The sequence below is a fragment of the Mirounga leonina genome, unplaced genomic scaffold, assembly GCF_011800145.1.
Source record: "Mirounga leonina isolate KUSES-001 unplaced genomic scaffold, KU_Mleo_1.0 Mir_176, whole genome shotgun sequence".
Classification (NCBI taxonomy): domain Eukaryota; kingdom Metazoa; phylum Chordata; class Mammalia; order Carnivora; family Phocidae; genus Mirounga; species Mirounga leonina.
Genome location: NW_023270454.1, coordinates 44,866,241 through 44,879,365, shown reverse-complemented (window position 1 = coordinate 44,879,365; position 13,125 = coordinate 44,866,241). Strand labels below are relative to the sequence as shown.

At 36.8% G+C, this 13,125-nt stretch overlaps 1 protein-coding gene across 4 annotated transcripts in view; it reads right to left on the bottom strand.

Annotated features, from left to right (window-relative positions):
• ELF2 (E74 like ETS transcription factor 2) overlaps positions 1-13,125 on the bottom strand; it is a 108,334-nt gene that overhangs the window by 61,412 nt on the left and 33,797 nt on the right. For 3 of the 4 annotated variants that reach the window (XM_035023046.1, XM_035023047.1, XM_035023048.1), the window contains one exon: positions 12,671-12,909. The exons of the other annotated variant lie outside the window; for it this stretch is intronic. In XM_035023046.1, coding sequence (XP_034878937.1) covers positions 12,671-12,742 — 72 coding nt within the window. In that variant the 5' untranslated portion in view covers positions 12,743-12,909. The remainder of the gene's footprint in view (positions 1-12,670; positions 12,910-13,125) is intronic. 4 annotated transcript variants of the gene reach the window in all.

The window sequence follows — 13,125 nt, the reverse complement described above, 5'->3', positions numbered from 1 at the left end:
AGGCACCCTGCATAAAGATCTTTTATTTACTTCATTAAACCTATCCCTATATTATTTTGATGCTGCTAAACAGTACTGCTTCTTAAATTTCATTTTCCAGTTGTATTTTGCTAAGATATATGAACACGATTTTTACATATTCACTGTTCTAAATTTATTAGTTCTAACAGCTGTGTAGATTTCTTAAGAATTTCTGTATGCATGATTGTATCATTTAGAAATAAAGACAGTTTTACTTCTTTTCCAATCCGTATGTCTTTTATTTTTCTTGCCCTGCAGCAATGTTGAAGTTAGAGTAGACATCTTTGCTTTGCTATCAACCTTAAAAGGAAAACATTCCCCTTTTCACTTTTTTTAAGATTTTATTTATTTATTTGACAGAGAAAGACACAGCAAGAGAGGGAACACAAGCAGGGGGAATGGGAGAGGGAGAAGCAGGCTTCCCGCAGAGCAGGGAGCCCGATGTGGCGCTTGATCCCAGGACCCTGAGATCATGACCTGAGCCGAAGGCAGACGCTTAACTGAGCCACCCACGTGCCCCCCCTTTTCCCCCTTAAGCATGAGGTAGGCTGTGGGTTTTTCACAGATGCACTTATCAGGTTGAAGAAGTTGCCCTTATTACTAATTTAGGGAATTTGTATAATAAATAGATGTTGAATTTTGGCAAATGGGTTTTCTGTGTCTATTGATATGACCACATGATTTTTCCTTTTTATTTTGTTAATGTGATGAATTACATTGATTGATTAAACCTACCTTGCTGGGATAAACCCCATTTGGGACATACAATCCCTTTTATATATTACTGGGTTTAAATGCTAGTATTTTATCAAGAATGTTTTTGTCTATGCTTATGAAGGATATCGTTCGTAGTTTTCTTTTCCTATGTATCTCTGGTCTTGGTATCAGGATAATGCCGGCCTCAAAATGAGTTATGAAATGCTATGTTGTCTATTTTCTGAAAGAGTTATGTAAGGTTATTATTATTTCTTCCCTAAATCCTTGTTAAATCATCAATAAAGGGGCACCTGGATGGCTCAGTCAGCTCAGCGTCTGCCTTCAGCTCTGGTCATGATCCCAGGGTCCTGGGATGGGGCCCCGCATCAGGCTCCCTGCTCCATGGGAAGCCTGCTTCTCCTTCTCCCCCTGCTTATGTTCCCTCTCTCGCTGTCTCTGTCAAATAAATAAAACCTTTAAAAAGAAAAATAAATAAATAAATAAATAAATCATCAGTAAAGACAGGGCACCTGGGTGACTCACTCACTTGAGTGTCTGACTCTTGATCTCAGCTCAGGTCCCGATCTCAGGGCTCTGATCTCAGGATTGTGAGTTCAAGCCTTGCCTTGGGCTCTGCGCTGGGTTAGGAGTCTACTTAAAAATAAATAAATAAATAATGCAGGCCTACACGATCAATAAAGCCAATTTCCACTGGAAGTTTCTTTGTGAAAAAGGTTTTGTCTAGGAATTCAATTTATTTTAAGATAGAGGGCTATTCAGACTTGCTATTCCTTTTGTAATGACTTTCAAGGTTCTTGCCCATTTCATCTGGGTTGCCAAGCTTTATTGGCATAAAGTTGTTCACAATATTTAGTGTCAATACTAATGACTCCTTCATTCCTTTATTAGTAATTTTTTTATTTTTTATTTTTTATTTTTTTTAAAGATTTTATTTATTTATTTGAGAGAGAGAGAGAGAATGAGAGAGAGAGAGAGAGAGCATGAGGGGGGGGAAGGGTCCGAGGGAGAAGCAGACTCCCCGCCGAGCTGGGAGCCCGTTGCGGGACTCGATCCCGGGACTCCGGGATCATGACCCGAGCCGAAGGCAGTCGCTTAACCGACTGAGCCACCCAGGCGCCCCTAGTAATTTTTTTAAAGATTTTATTTATTTATTTGACAGAGAGCACAAGCAGGCAGAGCGGCAGGCAGAGGGAGAGGGAGAAGCAGGCTCCCCGCTGAGCAGGGAGCAGGATGTGGGGCTCGATCCCGGGACCCTGGGATCGTGACTTGAGCCGAAGGCAGACGCTTAACCAACTGAGCCACCCCGGCGCCCTATATTAGTAATTTTTGCCTCATAGTTTTTTTTTTTTTTTTTTTGATTCTGCAGTCTACTTAGAGATTTATCAATTTTATTAATTTTTTTAAAGGACCAGCTGGTAGTTAATTTCTCTAATGTTTGTCCACTTTCTACCTTACTGACCTGTTATGATTATTATTTCCTTCTTTCTGCTTTGGGTTTAATTTGATCCTCATATTATAGCTTATTGAGATGGAAGCTTAAATGATTTTAGACTATACTCTTTTCCTGATGTAAGTATTTGAAGGTATAATTTCCCTCTAAGCACTGCTTTAACTACATCCCTCAAATTTTGATATACTGTGTTCTCATTTCCATTCAATTAGGATATTCTCTAATTTCTCTTGTGATTTCTTTTTAATCCATGAGTTATATAAAAGTGCGCTGTTTAGGGGCACCTGGGTGGCTCAGTTGTTAAGCGTCTGCCTTCAGCTCAGGTCATGATCCCAGGGTCCTGGGATCGAGCCCCACATGGAGCTCCCTGCTCAGCGGGAAGCCTACTTCTCCTTCTCCCACTCCTGCTTGTGTTCCCGCTCTCCCTGTCTCTCTGTCAAATAAATAAAATCTTTTTTTTTTAAAAAGTGAGCTGTTTAATATCCAAATATTTGAGGATTTTGCAAGAGTTTTTTGTTGTTAACTTCTAACATAATTCTGCTTGGTCAAATAACTTTCTCTGTATGATTTCAATTCTTTAAAAAGTATTGAGATGTAGGGTGCCTGGGTGGTTCAGTCGGTTAAGCATCCAATTTTTTTTTATAACAGACTTTTATTTGGATAGAGGGATCATTTTTTAATGTAAATTCAATTAATTAATGTAAGTGTATTATTAATTTCAGAGGTAGAATTCAGTGATTCACCAGTTCTTTATAACACCCAGTGCTCATTACATCATGTGCCCTCCTTAAGTTACCCCATCTCTATTCTGTTCCAAGCCCATCACCCAGTTACCCCATTCCCCTTATCCGCTACCCTCCAGCAATCCTGTTTGTTTCCTATGATTAAGAGTCTCTTATGGTTTGTCTCCCTCTCTGATTCCGTCTTTTCTTTTTTCCTCCCTTCCCTTATGCTCCTCTGTTTTGTTTATTAAATTCCACATATGAGTGAAATCATACCATTGTCTTTCTCTGCTTGTCTTATTTCGCTTAGCATAATACCCTCTGGTTCCGTCCACATCCTTGCAAATGGCCAGATTTCATTTCTTTTCATGGCTGAGTAATATTCCATTGTGTGTGCGTGTATATATATATACACACATCTTCTTTATCTGTTCATCCCTCAATGGACACCTGCACTCTTTCCATAGTTCGGCTACTGCGGACATTGCTGCTATAAACATTGGGGTGCAGGTGCCCCTTCAGATCACTACATTTGTATCTTTGGGGTAAATACCTAGTAGTGCAGTTGCTGGGTTGTAGGGTAGCTCTATTTTTAACTTTTTGAGGAACATGCATACTGTTTTCCAGAGTGGCTGTACCAGCTTGCATTCTTACCAGCAATGTGAGAATTTTCTCCTTTCTCTGCATCCTCACCAACATTTGTTGTTTACCGACTTATTAATAGCTCTTCTAACTGGTGTAAGGTGGTATCTCATTGTGGTTTTGATTTGGATTTCCCTAATGCCAAGAGGTGTTGAGCATTTTTTCAGGTATCTGTTGGCTATTTGGATGTCTTCTTTGGAGAAATGTCTATTCGTGTCTTCTGTCCATTTCTTGACTGGATTGTTCTTTGGGTGTTGAGTTTGTGAAGTTCTTTATAGATTTTGGATACTAGCCCTTTATCTGATAAGGCATTTGCAAATACCTTCTCCCATTCTGTCGGTTGTCTTTTGGTTTTGTCGACTGTTTCCTTTGCTGTGCAGAAGCTTTTTATCTTGATGAAGTCCTAATAGTTCATTTTTGCCTTTGTTTCCTTTACCTTTGGAGATGTATCTAGCAAGAAGTTGCTGCGACCAAGGTCAAAGAGGTTGCTGCCTGTATTCACCTCTAGGATTTTGATGGATTCCTGTCTCACATTTAGGTCTTTCATCCATTTTGAGTTTATTTTTGTGTATGGTGTAAGAAAATGATCCAGTTTCATTCTTCTGCATGTGGCTATGCAATTTTCCCAACACCATTTGTTGAAGAGACTGTCTTTTTTCCACTGGATATTCTTTCCTGCTTTGTTGAAGATTAGTTGACCATAGACTTGAGGGTCCATTTCTGGGTTCTCTATTCTGTTCCATTGATCTATGTGTCCGTTTTTGTGCCAGTACCATGCTGTCTTGATGATTACAGCTTTGTAATAGGGCTTGAAGGCCGGAATTGTGATGCCACCAGCTTTGGTTTTCTTTTTCAACAATCCTTTGACTAGCCAGGGTCTTTTCTGGTTCCACACAAATTTTGGGATTATCTGTTCCAGCTCTGTGAAAAATGTTGGTGGTATTTTGATAGGGATTGCATTAAATATATAGACTGCTCTAGGTAGCACAGACATCCTAACAATATTTGTTCTTCCAACCCATGAGCATGGAATCTTTTTCCATTTCTTTGTGTCTTCCTCAATTTCTTTCATGAGTGTTGTGTAGTTTTCAGAGTACAGATCCTTTGCCTCTTTGGTTAGGTTTATTCCTAGGTGTCTTATGATTTTGGGTGCAACTGTAAATGGGACTGACTCCTTAATTTCTCTTTCTTCTGTCTCATTGTTAGTGTATAGAAATGCAACTGATTTCTGTGCATTGATTTTATATCCTGCCACTTTGCTGAATTTCTATATGAGTTCTAGAAATTCTGGGGTGGAGTCTTTTCGGTTTTCCACATAGATGATCTATCATGTCATTTGTGAAGAGTGAGAGTTTGACTTCTTCTTTGCCAATTTGGATACCTTTTATTTCTTTTTGTTGTCTGATTGCTGAGGCTAGGACTTCTAGTACTATGTTGAACAACAGTGGTGAGAGTGGACATGCCTGTTGTGTTCCTGACCTTAGGGGGAAAGCTCTCAGTTTTTCCCCATTGAGAATAATATTCGCTGTGGGCTTTTTGTATATGGCTTTTATGATATTGAGCTATGTTCCCTCTATCACTACACTGTGGAGAGTTTTAATCAAGAAAGGAAAGCATCCAACTTTTGATTTCAGCTCAGGTTGTGATCTCAGGGTTGTAATATCAGGGTTGTAATCTCAGGGTCATGGGATCAAGCTCCAAGTCAGGCCCCTCGATCAGCAGGGAATCTGCTTGTCTCCCCTCCCCCTCCCTTGGACCCTCTCCCCTGCTCATGCTCTAATAAATAAATAAATATATATATTTAAAAAGTACTGAGATGTGTAGGTACACCTGCCTAGCTTGGTGGAGCATGTAACTCTGGATCTCAGGGTTGTGAGTTCGATCCTCACATTGAGTGTACAGATTACTTAAAAATAAAAATTAAAAAATCTAAAAAACAAAAAAGTATTGATATTATAGCCCAGCATATGATCTATCTTGGTTCACTGTCCATGTGCACTCGAAATAAATGTGTACTCTGGTACTATTAGGTAGAGAGTCCCATAAATGTCCATTAGGTGAAGTTGGTTGATAATGTTGTTCAAGTCTTCTATATCCTGATTCTCTACCTGTCCTATCAGCTTCTGAGAGGTATGCAGCAATCTCCAGCTAATACTGTGGATTTATCTATGTTTTCGTTCAGCTCTGTCACTTTATGCCTTGTGTTTTTTGTTTTTTTGTTTTTTTTAGATTTTATTTGGCAGAGAGAGAGAAAGTGAGAGAAGGAACACAAGCAGGGGGAGTGGGAGAGGGAGAAGCAGACTTCCCCACTGAGCAGCGAGCCCGATGCGGGGCTCAATCCCAGGACCCTGGGATGACCTGAGCTGAAGGCAGACACTTAACAACTGACCCACCCAGGTGCCCCTGCCTTGTGTATTTTGAAGCTCTAATAATTGAGGGCATACCCATTTCTTGACAAATGGTCCTTTTATCATTTATGAAATCTATCTTTAACCCTGGTAATATTTTTGTCCTGAAACCACTTCAGCTTTTTTATGATTAACGTTTGCATTGTATATCTGTTTCTACACTTTTACTTTTACGCTACATTGTTATACTTAAAATGAATTTTTTATATGTAACATAAATAGATTTGGCTTTTTTTAACCCAATCTGACAATATCTGCATTTTAATTGCACTGTTTAGAATATTTACATTTAATAGTATCAGTAAAACAGGGTTTAAATCTACCACCCTGCTCTCTGTTATTTCATTTATTCCTTTCTCTTTATTCTCTGTCATCTTTTGAATTGAGTATTTTTAGTATCCATTTTAGTATCCAATTCAAAAATTGCTTGCTATCAATAGTTCTTTGCTTTATTTTTTAGTGGTTCTCTAGAGTTTACAACATGTTAATCACAGTTAATATACAAGTAATGTTACTTTACGAATAATGTAAAAAGCAATAGTATTCTTCCAGTTCCCTCCTCCTATCCTTTGCTTACTGTTGTCATACATTTACTTTTTCACATTGTAAACCCCACAATACACTGTTATTATTTGTCTTAAGTATCTTTTTTTTAATTAAGAATTTATTTTAAAAAGCATTTTATATTTACCTACACATTTCCAGGGCTTTTCATTCCTTTGTGCATATCTAAGTTTCCATTTGGTATCATCTACCTTCTGCCTATAGAACTTCTTTTAACATTTCTTATAACCCAGTGTGGATGACAAATTCTCTCACCTTTTATTGGTCAGAAAAAAAGTTTCACTTTTGAAAGACATTTTCACTGGATATATATTTGTAGACTGACAAGTTTTAGTCTTTCAGCATTTAAAGTCATTATCTTCTGACTTGCATAGTTTCAGTCAAGATGTCTGTCGTCATTAAATTTGTTCTTCTGTCTCTAATACTTTTTTCTGCATGCTTTCAGAATTTTGTTCCTGAAATTTGCTTTCAGTATTTTTGTTACAATGTGCCTCAGTGTCAAAAATAATAATAAAAAATAATGTGCCTCAGTGTCTATTTGCTCTCTGCTTTATCCTGCTTGGTGTTAAGATTCTCAGATCTATGGGTTTATATTTTTCATCAAACTTGAAAATTTTTATGACTGTTATTTCTTCATTTGTCTTTTTCTGTTTCCCTCCTCTCCTCTCATTCTGGGACTCAAATTACATGTATTTTAGACAACTTGATATTTCTCACAGGTAACAGTCTTTGTTCATGTTTTTTTCAGTTTTTCTCTCTGTACTTCATAATGCAGTTTCTTCTGCTCTTTTCAAATTCACTTGTCTTTTCTTCCATAGTACCTAATCTATTTTTAATCTTATCCAGTGAAATTTTTACAAATATTATAAATTTCATTTCTGGAAGTTATGTTTGTTTTTTTACATCTTTTAGGCCTCTCCTCTGAGTTCCATGTTTTCTTTTAAATTGCTGAGCATATTTATAATGGCTGTTTTGAAGTCTTATCTGCTAATTCCATCATCTCTATCATTTGTTTTTCTGTCTTGATAGTTTTTTTTTTTTCTTCAAGTTATATGTTGTATTATTCCTCCTTCTTTGCATTTGACATGGTTGGGTGTTAGATACATAAATTTTACACTGTTGGGTGCAATTTACATACTGTTGTCATATTTTATTTTATTTTTTTAATAAATTTTATTTATTTATTTACTTATTTATTATTATTTAAACATTTTATTTATTTGTCAGAGAGAGAGAGCACAAGCAGAGGGAGCAGCAGAAGCAGAGGCAGAAGCAGGCTCCCTGCCAAGCAAGGAGCCCGACGTGGGACTCGATCCCAGGACTCCAGGATCACGACCTGAGCCAAAGGCAGATGCTTAACTGACTGAGCCACCCAGGCGTCCCCTGTTGTCGTATTTTAATAATGTTTACTATGACGTTTAAATTCCTTATGGGTCAAGGGGCACCTGGTTGGCTCAGTCCAAAGAGCATGCAGCTCTTGATCTCAGCATTGTAAGTTCAAGCCCCATGTTGGGTGTAGAGATTACTGAAAAATAAAATCTTAAAAAAAAAAATAGTTGCTTATGGGTCAACTTTTTCAAGGCCTGTTTTTTTAACTTTTTAGGGCAAGTCTGAACTACCCATTATTCCAGAGCTACTTTAGCCCTACTGGAAGGCATAACTCTTCTGGAGTCTCTAGGAATGCCCTGAGCATTTAACAAGGACTCTCCCTTCTAACTGCTTAGAATTCTAGTATCTCCCAGCCCCGAGTGAACTCTGATTTTTCAGTAAATTTTTGAGTTTATACCTTTCTGGTCATTCTTTGCCTGGTTTCATGGAGTTTCATATTGTATCTGGGAAGCTTACTCAGCTAAAATCCAGAGTACCTGAGGCTGAGTTCTGGTATTCTTCCTCTGGGTGGCTTCTTCCCCTCAGATACTCTGCACTTCCAATTAGCGTTTGCCTCTTCAAATTCCAAAGTTTAGCCAACCCTCTTGGGTCCCCTCCCTCCTCAGTAGCTTTGTACTATCACTTTGTTATTGCTTAATAAATCGCTCAATAAACCTTGCTTTGCTGCCCCCCCCCCAAAAAACAAAAAACACAAATTTCAAATTTTATTTCCTCAATTCAGTGACACTGTCACTCTTTTTTTGGGTTCCTCCTCCCTACACTGTAATCCAGAAAGTGGCTCCAAGGAATGAGTCAGTACAATCAGAGATCACCTGCTCTTCTCTTGGGAAGCACAGCCCCGTGCTTTCTGATGTTCAAATGTCTTAGTCCATTCAGGCTGCTGCAACAAAATACCACTATGTGGCTTATAAACAGTAGAAATTTATTGTTCACAGTTCTGGGAGCAAGAAGTCCAAAATCAGGGTGCCAGCATGACTGAATGAGGGTCTTTTTCCAGGTCAAGGACTCCTTATCGGATCCTTGCATGGCAGAAGGAGCAAGGGATCTCCCTGGAACCTTTTATAAGAGCACTAATCCCATGCATAACAGTTCCTACCTCATGACCTAATTACCTCCCAAAGGCCCTACCTCCCAGTATCATCATGTTTGGGGTTAGGTTTCAACATTTTGGGGGTCACAAACATTCAGACCACTGCACCAATGTTTCAAACTATGCTTTCACATGTTTTGTTCATTTTCCTCCTTGATTACGGTGGGAATAAAAATCTGGTCTGTTATTCCATCACAGTCTAAGTGGAAGAACTCCTGATCCTATTTGTCTGAAAGCAGATGCTCTCTAAAATTGTATTTGCTGTGTTTTTAAAAATGTATTTAAATCCTCTTTTTATTTTTTTCTGCATTAACTCCCATTTCTACAAGACTTACCTGCTATATATTTCCTTTTCAAAAACTGCTCTGGTTATTCCTGCATATTTACGCTTCCATACAATCTTTAGGTCCATATAATCAGTTTCCCCCAAATTTGCCCTAATACTTGATAAAGATGGAATAAAATATATAGACTACCTGGAGGAAATTGACATCCTCCACAATACTGACTCCTTCCATCTCTCCTATCCAAGTACAAAGTACATCTCTTTGTTTACCAAAGTCGTCTTTCATGTACCTCAGTATCATTAATTCATTGTCTTCAAAGAAGTCCCATATATCTTTTACACTATTCCTCAATATTTTTTTGTTAATTTCCTGAAAGGAATCTTATTTTCCATGAGCTCTTCTAGCTAATTCCTTACAAAAGAAAGCTAGATATTTTTAATGTTAATTTGTACCCACTAAACTACCAAGCACTCCTATTAGTTCTAATTGGTTTTCATGGACTTCCTCTGGTTTTCCCAGGTAGAGAATGATATTATCTAAAGATAATAATTTGGTCTTCTTTCTAATGTCTATATATTTTTTCATTATCTTGTCTGATTACAGGAAAACATTAAGTAATAGTTACAGTAGTGCCCATATTTATCTTCTTGCCAATTTTAAAGGAAATACTTCAGTACTCCACCATTAAACAGGATTCTGGCTACTGATTTGTAACAGTTATTTTTTATAATGTTACAGAAATATTTATCTATATTTATATTATCAGGAATGGATATTCAATTTCATAAAATCTCATTTCATCAGGTATTTTATCCCTATTAACATATCATAGGTCATGTGTCTTATTAGTAGAGGTATATATATTAATTGTTCTTTTTTTAATACTGAATTATCCTTGTGTATCTAAAATCCTATTTAGTACTGAATTTAATATATGACTGCATTTTATATATTTATTACTATTTTTTTTATTTTTGCATCTATACTCATTATTAAGACTGGAATTGGTATCTTTGGTTTTTGTCTCTTTGCCAGAAATATAATTATTCTAATTTTATAAAATGCATTACTTTTATAATCAGGAATAGAGTTAAAAAAAATAAAGCCTAAAAATCATCAATAACTCTCCAAATGCCCACAACTTCTTAAACATTTATTTTTTTCTTCAGATTCTGGAGCTATGATTTTAAAATTTTGACAGGTCATTTTTTTCACCCCACCCTACATTCTAGAGTATAGATATTAAATCTATCTTTCACATACACTATCCTCAAAATTCTCTTTGTAATATTAGGAGATATTTCAGATACTAGTTGCTTTTCAATTTCTTCCTGGAATTCTCTTTCCCCAGATGTTTCTATTTCTACAGCCTAATCCCTTACTTTATTTAGGTCTAGACTAAAATGCTACCTCTTCAAGGGTGCCTGGGTGGCTCAGTTGGTTAAGTGTCTGCCTTTGGCTCAGGTCATGATCCTGGGGTCCTGGGATCGAGCCCCATCTCCTTCTCCCTCTGCCACTCCTCCTGCTTGTGCTCTTTCTCCCTCTCAAATAAATAAATAAAAATTTTTAAAATAAAATGCCACCTCTTCAGAAAAGGCTTCCCTGACCACCCTAACTAAAACATCCCCTACCACCTCTCCATCTATCTCTAGCCCTGATTTATTCTTCATAGCCATTCTGAAATATTTTATTCCCAGTGCCTCGAAAAGTACTTGACACACAGTAAGTGGTCAATTTATATTTGCTGAAGGAACAAATAAATGAAACCAAGTGGGTATCTACATAGTATAATTTGAAGAAAGAGTTCCCCAAGAATAATTTCCTCCATTCTAGTGCCATACTACCTAAAACGCCTGTGACTACCCATAGGATATCTACCACATAAATCATTAATCAATAATGCTTTGGTAAAATGACTTCATTTATCAGATTCTTTCTTCCATAATAATTAGTTCTCCAGGCCATGAACACCTGGGTTCCATGTAAAGGAAGAAAAATATAGTGTCTTCCAGAAACAAACTGTTGTACTCCTTTTCCCATATTAATGATACCAAACCAGCACAAGGTAAATATACTCTGCCTATTATTCTTGGTGGTTGCCTTCTTAGGGTTAAATACAACAAAGTAAAATTATACAACAAAGAGAAAGCATTGGAAAATGAAGTAATAATTGGTCTGGGTGATGTGGAGGGGATGGAAGTCCCCTGAGTCTCTGATCTCTTTCGTGAGTCATACCTAGAAGTGATCATATAGAAAGTGAATCTTCAAGGAACAAATAGAAACTGATTATGAGAATTAAGTATATTCTCTAGCTGTGGCTTCTCTTAATGGACCTTAAATCAGTTTTAGACTGAAACACAATAAGAACATTCTGGTTACCAAGTCCACTGAGAACAAAGAAAAAGTAGTACCTTCATTTTATCCCCATCCCTCTGAATTTAACCGTAGTTATCTTGGAAGATTGAACAGACACAAACAAGCAAGAAAAAGAAGCAGACTCCAGAATACACAGCCTAATATCCTAATATTTCTTGGTCCTGTCACTATTCTACTATGCTGGTACTAAGGACCAGTAACAGCAATATCTTTCACAGAATATAGAGAAAATAGATTTTTTAAATACAGCCAACTCTTCATTTGCCCACCTCATCTCTGATCAAATATTTGTCTGTTATTATGACAGCATCATTTTTTAATTTAGATCCTTCCCAATATTCAATCTTTACTGAATGGAGGGAACAGAAGCCAGGCCCTGGAAGTCTGTAAGTTTCTGGTACTGTTATTTTTCTACTCCTACCTCCTATTCTTTAATGTTATCAATAACAAGAAAACAACCAAATATATAATAATGATGCAGAGTTCTACATTTATAAAATTTCAAAACCTTTCTTTCTGATTTACAAATCATCCAAATTCTTTATATATATAGGATTGAAATATGATAGATCTCCACACTGAATTAGATATAATAACAAAAAAAGCACACATGACAACTAAAGGAGATACAAAATTCTAATTTAAGATGAATCTAATTTATGTATTTAGGTACAGTATTTACCTACAGACTCTGTAATCCAAAACAATGAATTTTATCAGGAATTAAAATCTATCTCAACTAATACTTTCTGTGTTCTTTCTTTCAATTCTTTCCTCTCAGTTCATTCCAATATATGCATGTTCTAACAACTCAGGTGAGCCTAGCAATACCTACCTCAACCTTCTACTACCTAAATTATATGAGGGCACATGGCATATACATGTACAGTTTCATGCATTGTACATTTCTACTCAAAAATTACCTGTTTCCCATTAATTTCAAAATGAGTTCATATATTGATTTCTATGAACAAAACAGAAATGTAATACATTGGATGCCTAACCTCTTGATTTTCTACTCCATTGCTGGAAAGCTCCAAAATAGAACCTCCACTGTCAACCACTGCTGATGTCATTGTTATTCCCTGAGGAAGCTTCAAACACTATTAAGCAGTGTAATTTAAAGGTTCATGGATGACTGCCAGTGTTACAGGTTTGCATTATCATGTTTTAAAAGTCAATAGACATGGAGTGAAGGAGATATCCAGAAATCCAGTCTTCTAAAGATGATTAACCAGAGAGCCTAAAAAGAGGAAGAATTTGAAAAGTTATTAAAAATATACAGGAAGGATATAAAGCACAACCTATTTTACAATCTAATCTTTTACATTTTTGTAAGCTAAGAAAAAGGAGCTTAGACTTACAAAGCCCAGTGCCAAAAGAGGGCAGTCATGAGCATTCTACTTCTTAGAGCTGTCAAGTTCATAAACAATTTATTGCAACCAAGCTATTGCACACG